Source organism: Peromyscus leucopus, chromosome 7 (assembly GCF_004664715.2).
Source record: "Peromyscus leucopus breed LL Stock chromosome 7, UCI_PerLeu_2.1, whole genome shotgun sequence".
Classification (NCBI taxonomy): Eukaryota; Metazoa; Chordata; class Mammalia; order Rodentia; family Cricetidae; genus Peromyscus; species Peromyscus leucopus.
Window position 1 is genome coordinate 75,558,098 of NC_051069.1, and position 26,854 is coordinate 75,584,951.

Below are 26,854 nucleotides of genomic sequence, written 5' to 3' on the forward strand. Positions count from 1 at the left end.
ACCCACAGATAAGACAGCTCTTTGCACTGGAAAGTGTCTTCCCATCCAGATGCTTTAAACAAGGCCTTCATGGCCAAACACACTTTTTAACTGGAACAAAGGCTATGAGTTCTCTTTCCTTCCACAGGACGAGGAGGACTTTAAGATTTTGGAGGGAATGGAGATGGCCAAGCATCAGGTGAGGGTGGCTATTGATGCTTGTGATATGGCAGCAAAAGCTACAAGAGAGGTAAACAGGAAGGAAGCTGCACTCCATGTGTAGACTTGTGAAGTCAAAGGAAAAAAAGTTGGTCTGGAGATGTTTGGTTATTTAGTATTGAGGACAGGTACCTGAGAACAGAAAAAAAAAAAAAATTGCTGAAACGTGTGTGCTTTTCTTGGTTAAGAGCTTGGGGCCAGGGCACAGGGGGTCCTTTTAAGAAAACTCTCAATAGAGATATAAAAAAATAACTATACCATTATTCTCTTATATTTCAAAATGAGGTATAGAGGGCAGAAGCAGCATTTACTTCCCTTGAGGATAAATTTGTCTTTATCCACCCTTTGCTTGACATTTAATTGCTGTTTGATTTTTTTAGGGGACTACAGGCTATATGGTAAGCCAGGAACTGTGTGATGACATTTAGTGATATGAAAGTCCCTGTTTATCCTTTAATCCAGATTAGATGCTAAATCATTGCTAATAAACCAGATGACAGCTATTTCTTACACATTGCATTTTCTACTGTAACATATCTGTTTTCTTTCAGGTTTCAAAGCAAATAGGGCTGATGGTGTAGCTTGGTGGCAAAATGCTTTTAACATCCCAAGGCCTAGAATTTTATCCCTAATATAATAAATAAATGACCTTGGGATCACATTAGGAAACAACAAAATACCAAAGTCACTTTCTTAGTAACATTCAAACTTAGAAGAGAGAACACAATTTGTCAATGACCCGCTTAACTGTCCTTCCTGTTTTCCTATTTTCACTTTTTTCTCCTTGTGCTATAATATTTGTGATTTTGCAAGTACTAATGCCTTCAGTTCACTCAGCCCTTTCTGTGGGTAGACTACTTATAGCTGTTGAGTTCATGAAGTAGCCAAGAAACCAGTATCATTTATTGCAGTTTTTGAGACAGGATTTTATATCTTGAACTCAAGTCTTCCCAAGTTGCTAAGATTATAAGCATGTGTTGCCACATCCAACTTAAAGTAGCTCTGTATCTTAATATATAGAAATTATTGGGTGTTGGTATTTAGTGAACAGTTTTTACATACATTCTCAGTTGACTTTCTGGCTGCAAAAGAAAAGTTTGCCGTATCATCAGCAAGAACGCTGTGTGTCTTGCACAGGTGCAGCATAGTAAGGCACAAGTGGACTAGCCCGGATCCTCTCCCCCAGGGTCCAGCTTCCCTCCTGTGTCTAGTCCAACCCCTCGTTTCTCTGTGGAATTCTTCACTTTGGAACCCTGTAACCACCTATCAAAAACAAATGAGGTCCAGCCCCTATTTGTTTTCTCCCAGGGTCTGTGGAAGAACCTAACAACCAGTTGAGGATCTAAACTTTGTGATACTGAAAGAATCTAAGCACACTGAGTTCTTTAGTTCATTCACTCTATTCTTTTAAATCAATTCTATCTACACAGCTTCTTTCCTGTACTCATACTTAGCTCCTCTCTGTCCCTTGTGCTGTTCTACCTAGTTCTTCTCATCTTGTTCTCATCTTTGTTCCTCCAAGCATATATAAATATATATATCCCCATTAACAACTTGTTAGCAAAAACTACAAAGTAAACTCTCAGGGACAAGTATTCTGGTAAGTGTCACACTTGGCAAAGACTTGGTCAGCTAATTGGTGACTGACAATAGCTGTAGGTTGTAAAAAGTTCTCGCTGTCTCTTAAAGGGATAGCTACAAGGGAAAAAACTAAACCAATGAGAGATTTAAGGAAAAGGTAAAGAATACATGTACTATTTAATGTGATTAATAATATCCAGACATGGTTAGTTAACAGCCTTTTTCTGTTAATCACCTGAATCTCAAGACCTATACATAATTAGTCTACTGAGCCTAAAATCTTGCATTAAAAACTGGTATAGAAATAAAAACAAAGTGTTAATTGTTTTTGAATCAGAGTGGGAAGTGCTGGTGGAGGAAGCTTAGGGCAACATAGGTGCTGTTGCTCTCTTGAAGCACTAAGATATGCCAAGGTCAGACACCGGCACTATCACTTCTAGTTCACTATAATTCTTCTGTTTTGATCCAACAAGGCCAGGCACCTGAAATTCTGCTCTGCAAAAGTTCTATGAGGACACTTTGTCCGGCCAATATTTACCTTGTGAGTGGCTAAGGATGGAGAACGAGACCTCTAAGTGTCTACAGTCCACATGAACAATTGACCTAGTATGAAGCATATTTTAGTATGTTTCTATTCATAAAAATTGTACAGTTAAATAAGAAACCATCTTCTAGACTATCCACAATTATGTGTGCCCATAGAGTGAGTTGCAGTCATGAGATTACATGTACAACTAGCATGGAAATGCACGGTAAATGGGGAGATATCATAGCTGTTATTGAATAAGAAGTTTACAACAAGAAACAGCCAATTCATACAAAAGGCAGTAATTCCATAACGCTTTGCGTGATGGTTTCCTCCAACAAAACTCTTGGTTCTGATAGGTTGACCTGAACTCTAGTTGTCACCTGCTGTATACTCCCATGGTCTTTTGCTACCAGCAGCTCTCAATAATCACCTATGGCAAATTTGGGCCAAAAATTGATTAGTTTATCAGCAGAAAGTGTATGAAAAGCTCTGAATCTGGAGCCCCTCAGCTTTTGTTACATACAGACCATTTAAATTAAAGTCACCTTGCAATCTAGTTGAAAACTACTACAAAAAGGGTAGTGAAGTGATAGGAAACTAGCTAATGGCAAGAAAAGGCTTCAGCAGCAGTGGTTTTCATTAAGTCAGACTTGATGCTGGCATTTCTATCCCTTTCAACCGAACAGACTTCACCTGGTAGTAACAACTCCCTTTTTGTTTCTGCAGAAGAATCCAGAGGAAGACAGCTCGGGGAGGACACTGGGCTGGGAACCGGGGCACTTGCTACTCACTCTCTGCACCATGCGCAGCATGGAGCAGCTTCTGCCCTTCTTCAACGTCCTCAGCCAAGTCTTCAACAGCAAAGTCACAAGCCGGTGTGGGGGACATTCTGGGAGCCCCGTCCTCTACTCCAACTCCTTTCCAAACAAGGACATGAAACTGGAGAACCATAAAGCATTTTCCAGTAAAGCCAGGCAAAAAATCGAAGAGATGATAGAAAAGGATTTTCTGGAAGGAGTCATAAAAACTTGACCACCACCAGTGATTCCCCAGAGTCTCAATGGAAATGTAATTATTTAAAACACACTGCTCTCTGAGTTGTATAGTTTCTTTTCCTTTTATATATATATGTAACAAAACACTCTTCAGGTTGTATTTAATTTAAATATTTGTAAATAAGAGCTTATGTCTGAATGTGGCCTGAATCAAGTTTAAATATAGTTGGCTCATACTGATGATGGTGCCTACGAGAGCTCTATATATGCATATACAGTCCATGGTTTCGCTGTCTTGGGTTGTCTTTAAACCTGCAAAATATACACCATGTTTTTTGTTTTCCCCTGATGGTTTCAAGTCTCATTTAATTTAAATTGGTTTTTTTCCTCCTTTCTGTGGTAAACAACATCCTCGTATCAGAATGGTCACTTTGCTGTCAAAGTATTAGATGGAGCTGTCCCTTCACATCCCTTCCCTGAGCACTCAAGAGTAGCTGAAACCTGGACCATACATCCTAAGTAGGTACAGCACAGGCCTCTGTCAGTGCAAAGAAAAATGGGCCGCCTGCCAGTTCTGATGCTGCTACACAAACAAGTCTGCCATGGAAAATTGGTTTATATAAAGTCTCCACTCTTCCCCATCTGAATCAGGTAGGTCAATGCTGCAAAACATCTTGCTTTAGGTAAGTAATCACAAGGCATTGCAAAGGAGTTAATAAGTAATAAAATTTAATTTCCCAACGCCCTGCATACACTGTAAAATTAATGACACTCAAACTATTACAACTTAATATAGATTAAAATCAGAGATGAGCTTCATTAACAAGTCTTAAGGTTTACCAGCCTCTAAACAGTTTTGTTTTGTTTTTTCTGGTAGTATTTTTAAAAAAACAGATCTAATTCCATTAGAGTGCTTTTGTAATGTTAGGATTACAAATGCCTTAGTACTGACAGTATTGTCAATAGTTGCATAAAAGTCCATTTTCCAAGAATATAAAAGTTATCTTCAGAAAGATGGTTGTGGCCTTTCTCCAATGCCTCCAGCCAGCTGAAACACCACCAAACTCACTTCATATGCAAGCCTATCTGCACTTTCCTGCAAATCACAATAAGAGATAGGTGAGAGACAGCACCTGCCATTCATCCTGGCTAGTCTAGGGACAGATGCTTCTGATTGTTTCAGAGGTAGTCAAATAACCTTTTTTATCTGTCAGTCAGTAATAAGTTCCAAAGCCCATAAGTAGTGAGTTGGATTCTTCTAAATAAGGTAAGTTTTCAATTCAGTTTATAAAATTTTTCCAAAATCAAGTAAGTAACCAAGCCCCTTTAAGGTTACAACTGCTGAGAATAAATAATTCTTAGGATTTCCATCAGAGATACCCATTCTCAAGTAAAAAAGTAACTGGTGATGTTTCCAGAGTCCCCATTCAATCACAATATGTATAAAGGGCAAATGATAAAACTGCAGAAAATATAGGTAGAATAAGAATGTCATTTAAAGAAAAACTTTAAAAGCAATTCAAAAGTCTAGAAAGAAAAGCAAGCATTACCAGTTGCTTTGGAAATAGTAAAACTGGCTGATTCCACAAACTCACTCATGGGACTACAGTTTTAAAGGGAAAATAATCTATAATACATTAAAATCAGCATGTGTCAAAGGATTTATTAGATACTCCTGCACAACCAGAACATCACACCCTTAAGAATCCACAATAAAGAACTGTTTGGGAACAAATTAAAGGGGGTGTGAAACTCTTTAACTATATACCTCCCAGTGCATTCAATCTTAATGTCAAAGTGAGATTCCAAACACAACTAAACAGTGATTTCTCCTCCCCTGGTCCCAGCTTACTTGTGAGTCTGCTTCTGCATATACTCGGACAATGTCTTCCGTTCCAGAGGGTCGGACAAAAGCTCGGGCAAGCTTGTACTTCTTCACCAGGTCATTGATTGCTTCTTGGAGTCCTGGAGGAGTGACTGCTTGTCTTTCAGCATCGGTGGTGTTAATAACTCTCCTGTCTGCAACCTGAGCACAGACATTTCCTATCTGTTATCATGTTGGACTCTGTTCAAAATAGTCCCGCCCACAGAGTAATGGTGTGCATCAGTGAAGCAGCAGAGTAGTGAGGAGAAACGGCAATCACATTTCCTGTTTTATTTAGCTAAAGCCATGTAACATTTTTAACATTTATACTAGTTAAGAAAAATTCTTCGGTATACAAAAATTTACCTTTAGCCAAACAGAACCTTTCCACACATTGTCACAGAGCTCCCAATAAAACAATGGTCAATAACTATTGTCTGACCCCAGTAGTTACTGATCAAACTGTGGCAAGCTATTATAGGAGAGAGCTGAGGTGAGAGTCTTGTAAATATGCCAAGAGCAAATCCAGATACTTGCAGCCATTTCTGCGAACTCTGGCTTTAATATTCCTAATTAACTTTCAACGAATTCTACTGAAGAATGTGTGGACTGAAACAAATCAAATAGTGATTCATGTGAAATGTTTTTGGAGAATTCTCTCCCTGTGAGTCCAGAGACTACGGTTTACACCTAGCTCTGGAAAGCACTGTGGTCTGTCATTAGGGGACTCACCAGGCGGGTAAAAACTGTGAGGCTTACGTCTCAAAAAAAGAATGAAAAAATTTAAGTATTATGTGAACTAAAAGAATTCTGAAGCAACATTTTCAGTTAATAAAATTATCAGTCTTAGTTTTGCTTCAAAATAATATGGGCTGAGCTGTGAAAAAGGAGCAGGAAAGCAGAATCCTGTTTAAGCTAGTTACATAATTTTTGTCGTTTTGTTGTTCATATTTTTTAAATGATGCATATTCATACAATTCCATCCTTTGTCATAAAAGTGGAAGTACAGAATAAGTTATTTTTTTAAAGTGTGAGTAAAGCAGTTAGCATAAGGCCTTCTTTCTAAGTAGAGTGTACATACAGACTGAAATAAAACCCACTCAGGGAACACTTAGAAGAACCAGCTGCATTCTGAAAGGTGGTTTCATGCTCTCTTCACCTTAACTTTGAGTTGTCTGTTAGGAAGATCAACATAAATAGCATCCCACTGCTGCACAGTCAGACCCTTCAGAGCCAGGATAGCCTCAATCACCAGCATGTCAGAGATAGCATCTCCAGCTGCCTGCAAGATTGGGGAAGGAAACAGCATATAAGCTACCCTTACAGAAGTCCCACATGAATGTCCATCTCAGAAAAACAAGCTGCCCTGCACATGCATCATTAACCAGAGAGTGAATAAATAACATGAACACTAAAGAGGGGCACATAACCATGGAAGATAACAATGACCTGTATCCCAAGTTGATTAAACCAATTCAGGAGAAACATCTAGACTGGATAAAGATTTGGCCCTGACATCCTATAACTCAAATTCTTTCACTAGATCTCCTCTTAGATATGGTGATACTAGTAAAGAAAATAAGCTTTGGTTCAAGATACACTTGAAGCCATACTGTAAGCTTGCATTTCATTTGTAAAATGGAAATCATAACCTTGTCTCCTGCATTACTGCTGTGATTATAAAGAAAGGTGAATAAAATGTCTGATCCACATCAGACACTTGGATCCCCTGCCTTTCCTGACTTGGTTGTTGCTCTTCCATAGCAGTACTGCACCTTCAACTGTAGGACTCACACGTACCTTGCTCAAACATGTAAATGTTACAGTATTTTCCCAACACTGCCTTTGAAAAGTTAGCATCTTGAACACTTCAACATTTTCCTGATAAAATATCAAGAAAGGAAGCATATAAAAATGTTCCATTTCCAGTGCAAGTCCCAACTGTGGGCACCACTGTTAGAAGCAAGCCACCAAGCCGGGACGTCTCCACTTTTTATGTAATTCTTTGTTCCATGTTGTGACCGATGTTAGGGTAACTCAGGGCCTCCACCTCACCAGTCCTAACCTGGTTGAACAAGTCGATGATGCTTGCAAGCATCTTGGCAGCTTTTCCTTTCTCATCTTCTGCTTCTTGTGCTAGTCTCTTTATCTTCACTTCAACTGCTTCACTGAACAGTGCCTGCAGCAGAAGCATATGAAGTCAGTCACAAACTCCAGATCACCTTTCAGTCCTAGAATCCAGAGAAACTGAATAGAAAAATGATGATAGCTTGATGTCTGCCATTAATGTTAAGATCAAATCACAGCATAAAGTATTACTAAGGAAAAAGTTTATGGATTATAAAAATAGTTAAAAAGATAGCAGTTTGACAAAAACTGAATGCATATGAGCTCACTGTTCTCCAGCTCAGTTTTTTAACTCTGTGCAGTAGGTACTGTTAAAGGATGTGATAGGCAACATCAGAAAGAGTTCATTGCACTCACTAGTATGACAGATAGTGTCAGATACTTTTACCATATACATTCCTTTGTTTCGAAGTGCCTACCCATCCTTTTTATAGCCCTAAAGAGGCCAGTATTGACGTTAGCACACAGTGCTCAATCACTTGAGGAAATGGGCACTTCTTGGCAAAATAAGATACAAGGTGGTCACCTGGTTTTTGTAAATTTTTACTGAACAGACATACCTTTTTTTTTTTATAAGTAAAGTTGAGCAGATTCAACACAGACCTTATGGACTGTAAGTGGAGGTTTCTGTCCCACCAACTCCCAAATACCCAGCAGCCACTTCCCAAATAATTGATTCAGAGGCTTATTATAAATTACAAATGCTCAGCTGGTAGCTCAGGCTTATTACTAACTAGCTCTTACATTTAAATTAACCTATAATTCTTATCCATGTTTAGCCACATGGCTTGGTACCTTTTCTCAGGTAGGGCATTCTCATCTTGCTTCCTCTGCATCTGGCTGGTGACTCCTCTGACTCCATCCTTCCTCTCCCCAGCATTCTTAGTCTGGTCACCCTGCCTATACTCCCTTGACTGGCTATTGATCATTTAGCCAATCACAGTGACACATCTTCACATAGTATTAAGGAATATTCCACAACATTGGACTTCACCTTAAAAGCTTAGATCACTGAAGTTATATTTTAGTTGCATTTTGTAGAAATATATTCTCCTTCTTATATTCATGGCTCTTCCAAAAGCCAAATTGAAATTAGTGAAGAGAATGTTTTAAACTATACTCAAATATTCTCATATCTACCTCGAATCCATTCATGAAATGAGGTGATGTACAAAGACATTTTTAAACAAAATCTGAATGTAGATGTAACCAACCGTCTTATTAAAATAAAAAACACAGAACCAATGTAAAAGAGAAAGCCGAAAGGTCAGAGCTCAGAGCTAAAATCTTACCTCCTGCAGTGCTCCTAGCTTCCCCGAAAGAGAGCTACTTCCTGTGTGTCTGTCTTTAAATAGTCTTTCTGTTCTGCCTTCTCATTGGTTGTAAACCCAAACACATGACTGCCTCGTCACTGCCTGTAAGTACCACCCTCCAGGTCTTAAAGGTGTATGTCTCCAATGCTGGCTGTATCCCTGAACACATAGAGATCTACCTAGCTCTTCTACCAAGTGCTGGGATTAAAGGCGTGCGCCAACGCTGACCGCCGCCGCCGCCACCACCACCACCACCACGCTCTTGCTATGGCTCTAATAGCTCTGACCCCCGGGCAACTTTATTTATTAACATACAATGAAAATCACATTTCAGTACAAATAAAATACCACCATATCTGAACTTAAAAAAAATCTTAAAAAAAAAAAAAGTTATACCCTTTAAAATAGTGACTTTTATGGTGAAGTATGTATGACTTTTTTCCACAATAGTCCTTCTAAGAAAACCATGAAACAAACACCACCAAAACCAAAAAAAAAAGAAAAACAAACCTATGCTTGTATATACATTCAACCCAATAATACTTTATTATAGCTACTGAACAAATCTCTGTAAGAAGTGGGAATATTTTAAGAAAATGAACAGTACATTTAAAATAATTTATTGGGGTTTTCTGGGGGGGGGGGTGTATGCATACATGCTTAGGCCAGGATTGACTCCTCGGGTATTCCTCAAGTGCTGTCCACCTTGTCTTGTGAGACAAAGTCTTGCATTTGAAGGGCTCACTGATTAGGCTCGGTTGGTTGGTCAGTGATCCCCAGGGATGCACCTATCTCTGCCTCCCCAGTAATGATCAAACTCAAGACCTCATGCCTGGTTACCCAACTGAACTCTCCTCAGCCCATTTAAAGAACAAATTGGTACACTTCTTCACAGATGATCATTAGAGTCTTTAAAATAGACATTTGATACTATCTAAAGGTATATGTTGATCATATCATTTCCTACTACCTAGTCACTGAACAAACTACAACAGAAATCTATTATTAACTTACTGTGCCATGCCCATTTGCTTCAAAATAAACTCCAATGTCAAACTCTTGGGCCTTGTGATGCAAATGTTTGACACCAGTTTTGGTACAATAAACAGGTACCTACAACACATTAAAGAAAAACAGCAACAATATCAATAGAGAGTCAAGAGTTAGATATCTGCTATTCCAGAAATAAAACAAGGAACAAAATCGGGGACCTCCCTCTGGTGCAAAAGACAATAAAGGCTTAAAACACCCACACAAGGAATGACTGCAAGTAGGTGGCATTCTCTGCCTTCAGAGGGTTGCCTGAGCTGCAGTATGGAGAATGGAGGACAAAGGTCTGCATGCTTTTTCAATGAAGGGCCAATCCTTCTTTATAGGAAAACATACACTATGCAGGCTATATGGTCTCCCACAATCATTCTGTAGTATTTGGAGGCAGCCACAGACCTCACCTAAACAAACGTGCAGGATGCTCGATATTCCAATAGAACTCTTATAAAGAGTGACAAGCTAGATCGAGTCCCCTGACTATTTCTTGCTAACTATTGGCTTAGAAAGTTAAGAAAGGCCAATTAGGGATGGGTGTGGTGGCACACACCTTTAATCCTAGCACTGGAGAGACAGGACAGCTGTTCTGTAGAGTGGTTCCAAGACAGCCAGGGCTACACAGAGAAACCCTGTCTTGAAAAATGAACGTAACAATAACAGAAAGGCAGTTAGACTTTCAAGACTGATCACAGATTGTAATAAATAACCCTAACTAGACCAGCAGCAGATAGACCACCAGTCTATCAAAGGTGGGTCTAACAGAATTAGGAAACACTGACAGAAACAAAACTACAAGAGAGACATCCAGTAAGGGCAGCGTTTATTGGACTTAACCATAGGATGGCAAAGGCCAAAATACTTAACCAAAGGAAAAATGGGTTGACAAGTAACAGTTTCTGGTGTGTATTAAGTTTCTAAACATACTAGGTACATACAGATGAAATGTTCAAATTAAGCACTCATGTACTAAATAACATTCTGGTCAAGAACAGACAATGGATGCTGCAGTGGTACCAGAAAATCAAGTCTCCTAGTGAACAGACAATGGATGCTACAGTGGTACCAGAAGATCAAATCTCCTAGTGATGCCATGGCCATCAAAGTTGAATACACTCTATGTTCACACAATGACATCAACTCATGTCACACTACTGCATGTCACACTACAGAATGTGTCCTAGGGTCAAGCACTAACCCCATGAAAAGCCCTGGAGTGAAGCCACCGTAACCATATATTTAAAGTAGAGCAAAAGTGAGCAGACTCCATGATGTTTTGTTTTGACCATCTATTTTCTTAAAAAGCAGGAAATTCGTGTGAAATTTCATTTCTACTTCCCCAGAAAATTGACCAAAGTAGACATCAGCTGGCCTAGGCATACTTCTTGGTCCCTTTTCACCTACTGGGCTGACTCACTTAGCTGCCCAGAGCCTGCAGGAATTTGGAGAAAAACAAACAGCTTCCAATTTTGTCTATGAACCCCAGTCTCTGAGTAGGGAGTGTGAAGAGTCTGGCTCTCCGGTAGATGGTAGAAAGACAATTGAATCAAGTCTGTGAAGCCAGATCATGATGAACACATCACAGGTAGTGTGCTAAAGAGAGCACAGCAAGGACAGGAAATAACCTCACTCACCTACTCCAAGAGCCAAGCAAACACATTCCATTTCATACATACTCCCAACACAACAGATGATTACTGGTAAAGATTCTCTCGCTACCTAATGCCAGGCTCACCAAAGCACAACCAGATACCATCCTTGGCCATCTCTCAAGTGTGCCTAGAGGTGAGGGGCTTAGCTGAAGGAAGTCGGTCAGACCTACTTTTCTATCCTTACTTCCGGAGTGACCCAGTGTGTCCAAGTGCCTCATACTCCTCCGATACCTTTCCCACAGTATGCTGTATGCCTTCACACTGAGGCAGAATAAGCCCTTCCTTGCCCAAGTTGTTTTCCAGGTCTTTGATCATATCAATGAAAAGATACAGGTGCAATATTACCTTATGGTTTGTGTTTAAAAGAGGCATCTTCAGGCCCCTAAATAGTCATGATTGCAAATGTGGCTCAATTAGCCTTTAAAAAGACTTGCATTCATTATAAGATGACAGAATTCAGGTTTTGATATGCTCCAAGGTGAAAGCCTCCCTCCCTTTTACACCAGGGACATGTGAGACTTCTGATCCTAGTCACCATCACCTGGACAATGGCTCAGCTTTGTTCACTGTTCACTTTGTAGTAACATTATTTTCCTCACAGAATTATCTTACCACGCTATTCAGAAATGACCCAAAACTGAAGACAATGCGATACCTTCATAACTTCCTCAAGGTATCTTGTGGAACTTCCATTTGCATATGCAGTCTGTACGACACCAATATTCAGACTTTCTCCAATCTAGAAGGAAATGACACACTGAACTCGCCATCAAATGCACAGGAGCCTTTGACACAAGTGAGAGTCATGAAGGCAGGCAGAATCAGCCAGTTTGTCCTAGCTTGCTTTAAGCAATAAATGGTATTCTAAAAGAAAGCATACACTACGAAGAAAAAAGTCTAAAATACTTGCAAGTACAGTTTTATAGTAAACCCTCTTTAAGACAATGTGTGATCTCTGCAAATTATTAATAAACCTTTTCCAGATTATTGCAATTTCAAACTACATACTAGATTCAGGGATTTTCCAAAAGAGGAAAAAAATCAATTACTAAACTTATCATAATCACAGTAATAATTATCTCAGGTATTATTTGTTCTTAGAATTGGATGCTTTGCAGTAATGATGGAATTCTCAGTAATGCATGCACCATCAATTTTAAAGAAACCAAAACTGCACGAAGCTGCAGATAAAGTCAAACCAGTATAAAGAAAAGCAGCATACACAGTCATCTAGAATACCATCTTTACTAAGACCAAAGTCCCTATGCTGAAATGGCTGCAACTTCCACTTAGTTTTGTTTCAGACCACAAATATCAGGAACTCCCCATACACCGTAGCGCTGAAACACTCAAAAGATGCTGATGTGGAAGTGCTCCCTAGCAAGGCTGGTTGTTCCCAGCCCCACCTTACCTCCAATAGTAGCTCTTTAAGGAAACTGCTAATTAATGTTGCTATCTTGTCTCCGTCTATGAGATGAAAGTGACCATCTGTATCACAGTAGTAATACACAATTCTGTCTGCATCTCCATCAAAAGAGCAGCATCTTTCATTGGACTTCATTTCCATTCCTAGCACACAGGAGGATTTAAAGTGCATTTTAGACTAAGAAATAGGAATAAAACTCACTATACAAAATATTAGATTTTTCTCTGACACACACACAATTATTTTTTCAATATAGCAGATCAAAATTAGCATTATATGCTACAGTACAGCACATCCCCTATAAATTTTTCAAGAGATATTTTAAAAGATTCTTCCCAAATACAAACCAATGTCTCCAGTTTTAAACACTAGTGTCTCCTGGTGCTCTTTTTGAAGACAGGCTCTCACTATGTAGTCCAGGCTGGCCTCCAATTTAAGAGTCACCTTCCTCTGAGGGCTGGGGTTAAAGGTGTATACCACACTCCCAGCTGCTGGTACTTTCCTTGCAGGTTAAATTCTTGCAAAGCAAACTAAAAAAAAAAAAGGCCCTCAAAATCTATTCATGCTGAAATGTGCTATTATACTAAAATAAAATTTTATTAACCAGTTGGTTTGGCTAGGCAAGTTTCCCATATAATTTTTTAAAACTTAAGAGATTTCTAAATGTAAGATTTCTAAAAGTACCATGCTATCCTTTATATATTAAAAATCAAAATCAGCAGTAGATATGTGCTTTAATTCTAATATAAGTATTTTATCTACTTATACTAACAGTAATAAGAAATGTAATCAAGAGCACAGAATTATAACTTTCAAGAGTTCAATGAGAATTTCCATAAAGTCATTGAAACTTCAGCAACTGTTACATCAGATTTATTACAAAACCTTGCTGTCCCTTAATAAGGATGGCAGCAGACAAAGCCAGACTGTTAGCCTTGCTGCCTGTAGGTCAGAAAAAAAAAAAAAAAAAAAAAAAAAAACAGCCTGGAGGAGTGGGGGGTTGGGTCTCTTTAGAACACAGAGGCAGCCAATGCAGCAATCAGACAGACAGACAGACAGATGGAGGTCTAGACCCGAAGGACAGGTAAAGTAATACCAAAACAAGTGCTACAGTGAAAAGGCTGGGTAAATTAAAACTCTAAAGGCTTACTACAGTAAGGCAGAGCAGTCCAAACAAGCGAGGCAAATGCAAGACAGCTGTGGAATGGGGGCAGCTGATTTGTAATGTGAGGAGATGGAGATTTGATGATTCTGATAGAGAAATCAGAATTATTCAACAGTGAAATAAAAATGCAACTGAGCACAGGCAAACACTCTGCAGTCCAAACAATACATCTGCAAGCCAGGCAAGGTTAGCAGACAGCACCCTAGGGTCTGTAAGAGAGCACCTAGAATACCTCTTTACTACACCATTTGAAAGGACCAAGCAGAGGCCATAACAGGCTGCTCAGTCTTCTCTCAGAGATCAGGCCTCAACTCCAGTTTCCTGAGACTGAGCAAGCAGTCTCTGAGAGGGCCATGAACAAAAGACATAGTCCTTGCAGTAGCTCCCTTTCTGCACATACTCTGACTGCTCAAAGTTCAGCCAGATGTTTACTGTCTGGGACCCCTCACCAACTTAGCCCCCATGGCGGCTCAAGGACAGAGTCTGGACCACTGAGCCAGCCCCCACAGTCAGTATGTGCTAGGCCAGCCAGCCCCCATGGCAGTTCAAGGACAAAGCCTGGGACTTGTCCTGGACTGCCCCCAAAGTGATAATTGTAACCCCCAACTAATAAATTCAAAGGTTACATACCCTCACCCAATTAAAAGAGAACAGAGATAAAAATAAACCAATCCGAGTTGCACCCGTGCAAAACCCCCAACCCCCCCCCCCAACCACCCTGAAGGGCTTGCAGTTTTTACCTTTATTTTATTTTTTTTTTTTTTTTTGGTTTTTCGAGACAGGGTTTCTCTGTGTAGCTTTGCGCCTTTCCTGGGACTCACTTGGTAGCCCAGGCTGGCCTCGAACTCACAGAGATCCGCCTGGCTCTGCCTCCCGAGTGCTGGGATTAAAGGCGTGTGCCACCACCGCCGGCTGCAGTTTTTACCTTTAAATAGCTAGCCTCACAAAGAAAGAGGAACTCCTCCCTGCCTCACTGTATTGGGTATAGGAATGAGTTCCCTGTCTAGACTTGTATCTACAGAATAAACTTTGCTGTTACATTCTGGACACCTCGGTCTTCGGTGGTCTCTTTGGGGTTGTGATCTGGGTATAACACATTAAAACCTGACCAGGCTTCTTCCTAATCTTCCCACGTGGGGAATAGTGAATGCACTGACGCTTTAAAGGCAGCCTTCCATTCCCTTTCCAGCCAGTCTAGTGCAGACACCATGAAGACGGAGCTGCTGACGACCGCTGCCTTTGGAACAGCGATTCTCAGTGTGCTCACCACCGGTGTGCTGAGCCACCAGCAAAGCCTGGCAACCTAACAGGACGAAGAATTTCCAACCTAAGAGCATCCCACCCTCCCTCGACAGACTGAATGAGAAAGGAGCGGGGCCACCTGTGTGCTGACGAGACACTTCGACTCCGACAGGATCTCAATTCTGAGAGCTGCCGTGCTAATGGGCTGTTTCCTGTCTGAGCTTTCAGCAGGACCTGACCAGGTTTTGAATGGCACTTAGGAGTGGGAAGATTTCTAAGGACCCAAAGGTGGCAGAGCCAGGACGCGTGGTGTGGCTGTTCCCTTGGAGGCAGCGTAGGTAGCCGCTGCTGCTGGGACGTACCCACCCTGTGGGGGTTTCTGGTGACTTTTCACGAAGTCAGCACCGCACAGGTGATTGAGACGCCCTTCAGTCCCGTCGTTAAACAGCTGAACCAACAGCCCCTGGGAGAAGTAGTGCTCCATTTCTTTCAGCTTCAAGGCCCCGATGCCGTTGGCGCAGTCGACCTTAACCGATCTGTTTTCATCTCCACTGCAGGAAGCCTTCAAAGGAAAAGACAGGGAAGGAAAACAAGTCACCAGAGTGGATCACCAAGCACGCACGCATGCATGTATACGTGAAAAGGTCCTCTGTTATTTCCATGTACAAGTCCAATTTAACACAGAAAACCTGCACACCGTCAGAGGAATTACAAACCAGCAAACTCAACCTGAGCAACACAGCAGTGGGGCCATGGGATGAACAAGCCACAGAGAGGCAGCTGCATCAGAACTGAGCCCCGACAGAGCATGGCCCATTAAAGTACCAGGCCTCGCTTCCTGACAGTCATCTAAATGTGCAGATGAGCACACGAGCGTCTGACTAACACGAGCATTCTCTGCAAGGCATGTATTATCACCGGGCACATTGCAGGCTTGGGGATTTTTTGTTTGTTTTATCATTATCAGTCTTTCACCAGTCCCCACATCAAAATCTGAATTCTTTGAGAACAAGCACGATCAGGTGAATCACGCCCTGCATAGGTCTCCAGATTAAACAATGGAGTCTACCTAAAAGACATTCCCTCCTAGCAGTACTTTCTCAAGCCCGTAGCATCTACATTATAATCAAAGTCATCCCAGTGACTACTGATAACCACAAGCAAAGACATCATGAGGTTTCCCAGGATGCACCTTGCCTATTATATATTCATCATCACACACAGAACAGAGCCTGGGCTCTGCCAGAGAGAAACTGGAGCCAAGTCACATTTGGAGAAAAGAAGGAGGCCAGTGGTGAGCTATGCCAGTTAGGTTGTTGACTGACTGTATTACTATATTCACCTGTTGAAGTTCTAATCACAATGGAAAAATGCCTCACCTGTTTGGTAAGTTCTACAAAAGCCTTAGAGAGTTTCTGACAGTAGCCTTCTATGGTGGCCTTTCCATACTGGTCTCCGGAATTCCGACAATACACCATGTAGTGTAGCTGAGGTGTGGTCAACAGGCCATAATCTGCCAAACAAACACAAAAGTCAGTTCAGCTCACTTATTAACAAAAGAAGCTCACATGAATTCATGCCTTAAGAATGTTAGATCCAAACGGGCCACTCCCCCCAGAAAAAAAGATAGCAGTACTGGTGACATTGTCCTGAACAGAAGGACTTTGACCTGATAAACAGAAAGACTACTTGGTTGGTTTTGTTTCTTGGAGACAGGGTTTCTCTGTATAACAGCCCTGGCTGTCCTGGAACTCACTTTGTAGATCAGGCTGGCCTCCAATTCACAGAGATCCATCTGTCTCTGCCTCAGTATCAGCTCAGGTATCCCCACCCTGCTGACTGTGACATAAAATCTGCTTGCTTTTCCACCATTTTGCTCCTCTTTCTGCTCCCCCCGCACACACACCCAGAGAGATAGCCTTGGCAGTTTAATCACCAATAAATCTTTGTTTCTACCCATGGGTGGTCTAGTTTGGTGACTTATCCCAGAATCTCAGAAAATATGAACACAAAACTTTCAAAATATCCAAATGCACAAACATCCACTGGCATTATGATGGCTAACATTATATTTTAAGTTTTAATTACTGTTCTTAAGAGAGCTATAAAACAAAAATGCCTCCACTTTCCCAAGGATAGACTAAGTTCCCAGAGTGCTGGGGGATGTTCCTGTAAGTGCCTGGTCTTGAACAATTATTTATTATTTATTTATCCATTCATTTATTTATTTATTTATTTATTTATTTATTATGTATTCAGTGTTCTGCCTGCATGCATGCCTGTACGCCAGAAGCGGGCACCAGATCTCATTATAGATGGTTGTGAGCCACCATGTGGTTGCTGGGAATTGAACTCAGGACCTCTGAGCCATTTCTCCAGGTCCCGGTCTTGAACAATTTTTAGGAAAATGTTGTACATGTATGGTAACAAACTACGTCTGTAAACAAGTCTGCTTGCCCTGACTGCATATATGACAGGCTGCATACCTGATTACACTTGGGCAGGAAGTGCATCAGGATGTATGGAGGTGTGAAGTGTATAGCCTTCTGAGTGTTGCCTTTATAAGCCCCTGACTAATGTAACTGGGTGCTACACCTTAGAAGTCCTGAGTCTCAGGCACAGATCTGGTGCCAGTATCTGAATAAAGCCTCTTCTTTTCAAATTTATTCATGGTCAGACTGGTATATCTCTGAACAACCCCAGTGCCATAACAGTATCATTATAAGGACATGCTGCATAATTCTAAAAGAATTGTAAACTACTAATAATAGCAAAAAGTTAATGATTTAAAACAGGTTACAGATAAAATTCAAATGAACCATCCTGAAAACCACCAAAATTATAGAATAAGAGAAAAATCTCAGCCCAGTGTGGCAGCACACACCTTTAATCCCAGCACCTGAGAGGCAGAAGTAAGTGGATCTTTTGAGTTTGAGTCTTGAAATAAAAAAATAAACAAATAAATAAATAGACAAGGGAGAGGGGAAGAGGGGGCACCCTCTTTGAAAGGAATTCCTCATCACTTGAGAGGAATCATCAAACCTACGTCTATGTGACTCCCAGGAGCAGGGCTGAAAGCATCCTTGAAGACATCTCTCTAAGCAGAAGTAGACCTGGGGCTTTAAGCAGGAAAACACACTGGGCTAAGATGAGGGACCCAGGGGAAGAACAGCCCTTCATAATGTTGAAGCCTCACTCACGTTCTAAGGGTGCATCAGGGCTGGGTCGTCCCGAGTCTGCCCTCCCTGCAGTGTCTGAGCAGTGAGGAGACCTGCAGGAAGCCCTCGGGGGCTGTCTCCACCAGCACCATGTATGGAGACACACAATGCCTTGTCTGGCACTGCTGTCCCACTGTGCATCAGCACGGAATCCCAAAGACCCCCGTCACTAACAAACTAAAGAAGACTCGATCAGGCAGTGGCCAAGGGGCCAGGGAGAACACTAAACTTTGCCAAAAGAGTATGTTTGTCAGGCATCTTAATAAATGTGCCACCAGTAACTTCCCAAGGAAACAAACAGCTTCCTTTCAGACACAGCTGGACACGGAACAGCAGGAGCAAGAAGCAAGAGAAATGAACGCCAGGTATGAGCTAGACCAGTGGTTCTCAACCTTCCTAACGCTGCAGCCCTTTAATACAGTTCCCTTGTGTTATGGTGACCCCCAACCATCAAATTATTTCGCTGCTACGTCATAACTAATTTTGCCACTGTTATGAATTGTAATGTAAATATCTGATATGCAGGATATCTGATACGTGCTTCCCAAAGGTTCAGAACTACTGAGTTAGATGAAAACTCAAAGGAAGAGTTTGCAAGGAGGCATAGGAACAGTTAAAGGTCCTGGGTCGTCAGCCACACAACAGAACGCCTCCAGAGGCCAGTCGCTCCGGTGAAAGGATTTGAGAGGAGGCGTGGAAAAATGTGCATAATCACCTACATTAATTAAATGGAAGTGGTCCAAAATAAAATAAATTATTCTAGAAGACATGCTAAAGGGGAAAACAAGGATTTTGAGAGCAATATTGAAATTACCAAATACTGAGTGTACTCCTTTGCTTTCTGTTGCTATAACAAACACCATGACCAAAAGCAACTTGGGGAGAAAAGGATCCGCCAGGGAGGCCAGGGCAGGAGCTCCAGGCAGGAACTGAAGCAGAGACCATGGAGGAATGCTGCTTGCTCCAGATTGCTCTCCATGGCTTTCTCTGCTGCCTTTTTTACACAGCCCAGGCCTCTCTGCACTAGAATGGTAGCCCACAATGGGCTGGGCCTCTCCCATACTGATCAGCAGTCAAGAAAATGCCCTGCAGACAGGGCCATGGGCCAATCTGATGGAGGTAATTCTCCAGTGAAGTTCCTTCCCTCTTCTCAGGTGACAAAGACTAATGGGCACACTATGGAACTGTTACACACACTCAAAGAAAAGCACCGTCCCATCCCCTCCCTGAAACCTAAAAGTTATTTTTCATAGCACTAACCTTAACCAAGTCCCCAAATCCTTTGAATTCAAGAAGAGGATTTTCCACTGCCGGTGTCTTTAAACACTCCTACACAAAGCCCACTGCACACGCCCTGATCTTTTTCCCCCAATTCCCTTCTCTTTAAGAAGTGGTGGCTTAAAGTAAAAATGGTCCATTATACTTGTGCATAAAATCCATTAATTGGGCCCATTGCACATGGGACACAATCCAAATCCTCATTTTTGAAGTTATTTGGACCCTGCTTATCTCCCTAGTCTTACTGCCCACCCTAAGTGGCAATTCCATTAAAACAGCTGAAGGGAGATAAGCAAGGTATTTAAAAAAAAAAAAAAAAAAATCACTCAATTTTTTTTTTTTTTTTTTTTTTTTTTTTTTGGTTTTTCGAGACAGGGTTTCTCTGTGTAGCTTTGCGCCTTTTCCTGGAACTTACTTGGTAGCCCAGGCTGGCCTCGAACTCACAGAAATCCGCCTGCCTCTGCCTCCCGAGTGCTGGGATTAAAGGCGTGCGCCACCACCGCCCGGCAAATTTTTTATATTTAATAAACTAGAAGTGATTCATTTAGAAACAGACCTGATTAGAGAAAGATCAACCACTCTGGGAGGGATGATAGAAAGATGGGTCTGGCGATGTGAAGGCAAACTGGGTCAAGGCTTGAAGTGAATTTGTACATTGAGTAAGAACAGGCCCAGTAGTGGGGCCAGGGAACCAACTTGGTGAAAGACAGTTCCCATCACTGCACATCACGTCAATGGCACAGATGGCTGCTTGCTTGTATGAAGCACCGCTGACTGGGACAGGCATCCACATTATCTACGTGCACATCATGATAGAATGTGGGTATCTCACTGGGAACTAGGACACACATGAAACAGACACCACAGAGCAGATAACCAGAAATGTTTGATGAGTGAATGCATGCATGAACAAAGGAGGCTGGAGAGACAACCATTCAGTCATGATGTAGATCAAAGAGAGGACTGGCTGAGGAGCCCTTAGCAAAAGGGACAGAAAACAAGCAGCAGAGACGACCAAGAAGGAACGAACGTGTCTGAGCAAGCAGAAGGGTAGAGAACCGTGAGTGAGCGGAGAGCTGTGAGGGCATAACCTATGGTGAGAAGCACTGAATCCAAGTTCCTGTGTTTTGGTCACAGACCATGACTGTCAAGGGGCTCAGAAGCACAGGTAGCCAGCAGGAGGGCTAGAGCAGGACCCCCAGCACCCAGAGAGACACCCAGACAACTGCTGGGCAGGTGTGGGGGCCCACCTCAAGCCCTAGTCTGCTGCAGGTGAGTCTCTTCTTCCCTATCATGCATGAATTTAAAGTATACCCAAAGAAAACACTCACGACAAACGAGAAAACAGCACTCAGGAAGTGAAGAGGGTTCCCCAGGACAAGCTGGCTAGCAAGACTAGCCACACCGCCCTTAGCTAAACGCCTGAGAAAGGACTGGCTGAAACAGTGAGCTCTGGGTTCAAGTAGGACTTCCTACCTCAGCACATAAGGTAGGGATCAAGGAAGACACCCAGCACTGACTTCTGGCCTCCACACACGCCCACAGACATGCACACAAGCATACACACTTGCATGTGTGTGCACAGACACACGCACACATGCACAAAATCAAAAAGATTGTCAATACACAATTGCAATACACACTGCACCACAAAAGCCTCGGGCTCTCTGCAGCTTAACACTGCAGGATCTCGATCTAGCCAGAGGGTCCAGCAATCTGAATTCAGGTGAGCAGAGGAGACAGCACCCTGAACAAACATCAAGAGACCCACCTGGAGCAGACTAAGGACGACCAGGTGAGCAATCAGAGAGCAAGCACATCTCCAATCAGACCACGAGTTACAACCATTTCAGAAACGGGCCTAAATATATGTCTGCTATGCATTAAGGCCAAGCAGCATTCTCAGCACTGACAGTTATATAATAAAAACACATAAAGTCTGGAAAATGTTGGCAGTGCCCCATGTCATACAGTGTCAAATATTCAGCCCAGATTGAACTCTGTGTCAAAAAATAAGCTAATTAGTATGTAAATTTGCTTTCATCCTTTAAAAATGGTAAAACTGTATATATAAATAAGAATTATTTTATAATATAAATTTCTTTATGATTTATGATCAGCAAACACTGGACTTGTGATTTTAGATACCTGTATTACAGGTGCTGTGGAAAATTTATCAGGCAAATGGGGTCACAAGCAGAAAAGATTTAATAGGCTCTGCCCCACGGGTAAACTCAGATGCCTTGCCTGAAAAACCTGCAATATTTTAAAAACCTGCAATATTTTAAAAGTTTATCTAGAAATTAATTTTTAACTTTTATTGTTTGTTATTTTCCAATTTTATGTGTTACTTTTTAATTTAAATAACAATTTCTTGATGATTAACTTGAAACTACATACCATGAAGTTGACCTCCTAAAACAGTCACACCATCTATTACAGACTGTGAAAGTTTCTCACTACTGGGCCTGTGAGAGAAAAGAAAGAAAGGAGAGTTAGTGAACGGGAAAGCAAATGTAGGAGTGCGTGCCTACAATTTCAAAATAACACGTTCAATGAACCTGAAAGCTATCAACTCTGGCAAAAAACACAGGGTAAATTACAATCATTTTCCCAGGATCCTTTGCACAGGTGACTTCTTAGAAAATTTGGGCTTTTAAATTTACAAACTAGATACAAAGAGCCAGGTTTGCTGACGCAGACCTCTAATTCCTCCCACCCACTTGAGAAGCTGAGGCAGGAGGATCACTAGATTCAATGCCTGCACAGAGTGAGTTCAAGGCCAGCCTGAGTGAATGTGTGCGACTATATCAGAATTAAAAAGGGAGCTAGGACTGTAGCTCAGTACAAGTGTGTTTTCCTAATATACACAAAGCCCTGGGTTCAATACCCTGTACTGAAAAAAAAAAAGAAAAGAAAGAAAAGGCGAAAGTGGGAAGGGATATAAAGTAGTTAAAAGTGCATATTGTTCTTACAGAGGACCTGAGTTCAATTCCCAACACAGGCAGCTCACAACTGCCTGTAACTCCAGCTCAAGGAGATCAGATACCCTCCAACCTTCTCAAACACACACACACACACACACACACACACACACACAAGCAAGCAATAATATTTTTAAAGTTATAAAAGATACCCTAACTTAGAGCTAAAACATTTCCTAGTTTGACTACAGCAGTATGTACCTTAGTTAATAACAGCCACAATCAATACTGAACGCACACAGTGGTGTGAGGGGGGGGGGGGGTCTGAAATTACTGAGAGCACAGATCCTAGTTTTCCTTTTATAAAATCAGAACCAATTACCCATCTATCTGAGAAGTAAGTGAACCATCACATAACCACAGGTAAGCGCCAAACACAGCAATGGGATAGTAACTGACTTGAGGGCATAAATCAATTAGCTATTTCTGCTGCCTATGGACGTAATGAGTAAGTAGTTTTTGCAAAACCTGGTAACACGGCACAGGGTAAAAACAAGGCCCAAGCTCTCCGGAGAATGAGAGGTGTATCTTAGAAAGAAGAAGACTTAGATGAAGCTGGAACTTGCATAAAAGAGAAAATGAGCACTTGTACCAGGCTTTTTCTTTAGGGAGCCGCCAACCAACTCCCAGATCATGACACAGAGACTTATCAATAGTTATGAATGCTGGACCTCAGCTTAGCTCTTTTCTGACTAGCCCTTTTAACTTAAATTAACCTGTTCCTCCTTTATCTACATTTTGCCTCGGGGCTGTTTACCTTCCTTCTGTGTATCTTACTTTCACTGCTTCTCTGGGTCTGGCTTCTTGCCCCAGGGGTGCCCTCCTTCTCTCCTCCTCCTCTCGTTCTCCTTCTTTTTCTCATTCCTTCCTTCTCTTCCCAGCCTAGATTCCTCCTCCTCCTTATTCTCTCTGTCTGCCAGCCCTGCCTATCCTTTCTCTGCCTAGCTATTGGTCGCTCGGCTCTTCATTAAACCAATCAGGTGCCTTAGGCAGGCAAAGAGAAACAAATGCAGCATAAACAAAAGTAACACATCCTCACTCAGTTAAAATAATATTCTGCAGCATAAACAAATGTAACACATCTTTGCCCGGTTAAAATAATAGTCTACAACAACTACTGTTTCAAAGTACACATTTAACCCAACACTGCAAAAAAGGAGGCTTTTGTAGAGGCAAAAGCTGCTGAACAGGACAAACACATAGACTATAAAATGCTGTTTCCAGTAAATTCCAGAATGAAGAAATGACAGAACATCTGAACCAGTAACAAATTAGAAACCAAATCTCTAAGTATAGTTTGTTAAAAAATTATGTGTTCTGACTCTGCATGGGGCAAATAACCTACAAAGTGTCACAATAAATAAATGCTGCAAACATGCAAGGAAACATCGATTTTGTACCTATTATTTCATGTAACTCTCACAAAAATGCTGTTTTATCATCAGCCCTGAGATGGAAGCTGCCAAAGACTATGAAACCGGCTCAGATTATGTAAAAGTTAAAATGGGGGTGACTCCAAACCCAGACTTAGTCACAATGTGCCACTTAAAAAGGCCAAAAGTCAGCGGGGTGTGGACTAAGCCTCTCTTACTCCTGCCCACTGGCCTTGGGCATGAAAACAGGTACGATCCCTCACAGTTATCTGCCCTTGCACAGGCAACTCTGATCCTCACCTGGTGTCTCTACCAATAACTACGAAGGCAGCCTGCTGCGGATCCACGGCTTCTTTCTCCATGATGGCGGCAAGCACTCTAGGCATCTCCTGCTCCTCAGCACTGGCCAGACAGGTAGCATGCTCCTCCCAGGAAGGGGCCAACATTTCCCCCAACGGATCAATCAATTTCACGCCGTTGTCTTCCTAAAAGAGAAACAAGCCTTAAGGGGAGCACACAATGGAGGTGACTGGAGGAAGAACCTTTACTTCCACTCCTCCGACTGATGGCTGAGCAGCTGCCCTGGGTACCACTGGCACCAATGCCAGGCACCAGCTGCTGTTTCCCTTGCATTACCTCTTCTGTTCCTTGTGACACGATCATTACTGATAATGTCTCCATCCAAACTGGGAAGGATGGTCTGTTATTTCTCTAATCTGGACACTCACCAAAACACAGCCTCATTTCATTCCCTCCACACCCAGCTCAGCTGGACGGCTGTTCCAAGAGTTGTTCCAAACAAGGAGCACACAAATAAGGAGGCACGCTCCCAGCATTAGAATGTGGACTTCGGCTCAAAGTGCTCAGACACTAGAGATCAGCCTTGTAAATAAGGGCACCAACTTGTTACCTCGGGATTGTGTGAGGCCGTAACCATGACTCCAATGGTGGCTCTTGTCTGCTTTGACCTCAGGACAGCTAGTAATCCCATTCGAAACATGATATGATCGAGATGTTGGGCGTTTGTTCGAAATCCAGCAGTCCCATAATGGAGAATGAGCCCCTGGGGCTTGGCATGGAATGCTGAGCGTTTAGAAACAGCCTCCAGATCCATGTCTGCAAAAGTAAGAAATAGAAAGAAAAAGCTTTCAAGGACCATTTGCTTCCAAACTGTCACCTCGACATAAAACATTTATTTCACTGGGACCCTTTCCAAAGAACCATGGGGGTAGGGAGTGGGAGAAGGGAGCAAAGAAGAGAAAAAGGTAGTCCAGCAGTGGTGGCCTACGCCTTTAATCCCAGCACTCGGGAGGCAGAGGCAAGCAGGTCTACAGCTTGAGTTCCAGGACAGCCAGGACTGTTTCATAGGGAAACCCTGGAGAGAGAGAGAGAGAGAGAGAGAGAGAGAGAGAGAGAGAGAGAGAGAGAGAGAGAGAAAGAGAGAGAGGAAGGGAGGGAGAGGGAGAGAGAGAGAGAGGAAGAGGGAGAGAGAGAAAGAGAGAGAGAGAGAGAGGGAGGGAAAGAGAGAGAGGAACTCCCAGAGTTAGAATTAACTAGAGGCTCCTGCCTAAACTGTGTACTCCAGAGCAGAGTCAGGTCAGAAACCAGCTGGTCCACTTCTTTCCCACTTGGCCTCCAGGATGAACTTTCCTTAAATAATGACCTCACATCTCTATTCAGAGACTCCTAGAAGATCAAAGATCATCTTATTTTACAAAGGGGTCAACTTAGGTATAGGCCCTAGTTAATAAAGTCTGGGGTGAGGCCAGTGAAAGACTGAGGCTGAAGGTCAGATCCACTAAAAGCTGAGTACCACCAAATACCTGGGAAATGCATGGGACTCATTCACTAGAGAGAAACAGTAAGTCCCAAAGGAAAAGCAAATCACAGTCATTTCCTCCTGTCTAAGACCTCCCAGATCAGCTAGGACATCTCACAGAAGACTCCAATTTATTCACAAAGACAAGAAGACAGTAGTTTTCTAAATTCATGTCTAAACCTACTCACATCTGCATAACGCTGCCTTCGTGAACCCTAATCCCCCTAATACTCTGGGACACCTCCAATTAATTCAATTCGAGATTTTCTGCCTCAGCCAGCAAGGTACTTGCAGAGCCATAGGCTGTGAACTTCCTGGGTCAATTCTATCCTAGCTAGCCCAGAGAGAAGCAGCTGTCCTTCAGCTAACAGCCACACCTCCTTGTTTTATTGTCCTTCCTTGCTTCAATGCTGGAAAATGTTTGCTTTTGTCCAATTTGTAAAAATCGGTTATTCCCAAGATAACTTAGATCGCTCCAAAGTAAACTTTTGTTTATAACGACGAATATATTTTTGTAAAAACTGACCAGTAGGAAATGTATCACGATTATTCATAAGGGTGTCAACCACTCCTATGAGATCCAAAACTCTCTGAAAGGAAAATAACAGTCATATAACAGCACGCTTCCACCCTTTAATGCGTCGGGAGTTCTAGAACTAATTTCAATGGGTATGGGAATGCTTATTAAAAGTCCCAACAGCTTTCTCTCTTCAAAAGTGAAACAGCGTAGCCCGCTTCTTTCTTTCCTCCGGTGGTATATTCTGCTCCCAGCTCCCGATTACCCGCGGCTTCCCCCGCACTCCAGCGTGAGGTCTGCAAGGACCTGGGCCGCACTGAGCGGTGGGTAGGTGTGTCTGGCGGCCATCCCCAGGCACGGCTGCCGAGGATCCCCCACCCACAACGGCCCCACAGCCTCCAAACCCGCTCACCTAGTTCTGGAGCTGGAACGTCCTCTCCACAGCAGAGCAGCCAGCCACCGTGCAGTGCGTACCAAACGAGCTCACTCAAACCCTGAAGACGTGGCCCAGCCTGGCTTCCGGCCCGAC

The 26,854-nt window shown here is 42.2% G+C and overlaps 2 protein-coding genes across 13 annotated transcripts in view; one reads left to right on the top strand and one right to left on the bottom strand.

Moving 5' to 3' along the window:
• The window catches only part of Dop1a (DOP1 leucine zipper like protein A), a 101,414-nt gene extending 97,762 nt beyond the window's left edge, over positions 1-3,652 (top strand). For 5 of the 12 annotated variants that reach the window (XM_028875503.2, XM_028875501.2, XM_028875505.2 and 2 more), the window contains 2 exons: positions 128-178; positions 3,035-3,652. In XM_028875503.2, the coding sequence (XP_028731336.1) occupies positions 128-178; positions 3,035-3,340 (357 nt within the window). In that variant the 3' untranslated portion in view covers positions 3,341-3,652. Of the gene's footprint in view, positions 1-127; positions 185-3,034 lie in introns of those variants that run through there. The other 7 variants (XM_028875508.2, XM_037207815.1, XM_028875504.2 and 4 more) reach the window with 6 other exon arrangements.
• Positions 3,653-4,015: 363 nt separating this feature from the next.
• On the bottom strand, positions 4,016-26,854 carry Pgm3 (phosphoglucomutase 3). Its single transcript, XM_028875511.2, has 13 exons — positions 26,738-26,854; positions 24,900-25,105; positions 24,290-24,474; positions 22,033-22,100; positions 16,516-16,649; positions 15,503-15,698; positions 12,715-12,872; positions 11,959-12,042; positions 9,622-9,720; positions 7,233-7,346; positions 6,327-6,449; positions 5,156-5,329; positions 4,016-4,399 (listed from the first exon to the last, which is right to left on the bottom strand). Exons 2-13 carry the CDS (start codon positions 25,101-25,103, stop codon positions 4,310-4,312), a joined length of 1,629 nt encoding a protein of 542 aa, XP_028731344.1. The 5' UTR covers positions 25,104-25,105; positions 26,738-26,854; the 3' UTR covers positions 4,016-4,309.

What these genes read in the sequence shown, in the direction of transcription:
- Pgm3 (XM_028875511.2), bottom strand. Translation starts at nt 25,103, where the DNA reads ATGGATCTGGAGGCTGTTTCTAAACGCTCAGCATTCCATGCCAAGCCC. An exon ending in ACCTTGAGGAAGTTATGAAG is followed by an intron (nt 9,721 to 11,958) that starts GTATCGCATTGT and finishes AATGTGTTGTAG; the next exon opens with GTACCTGTTTATTGTACCAA. An exon ending in ACAGACAACTCAAAGTTAAG is followed by an intron (nt 5,330 to 6,326) that starts GTGAAGAGAGCA and finishes GTCTGTGCTCAG; the next exon opens with GTTGCAGACAGGAGAGTTAT.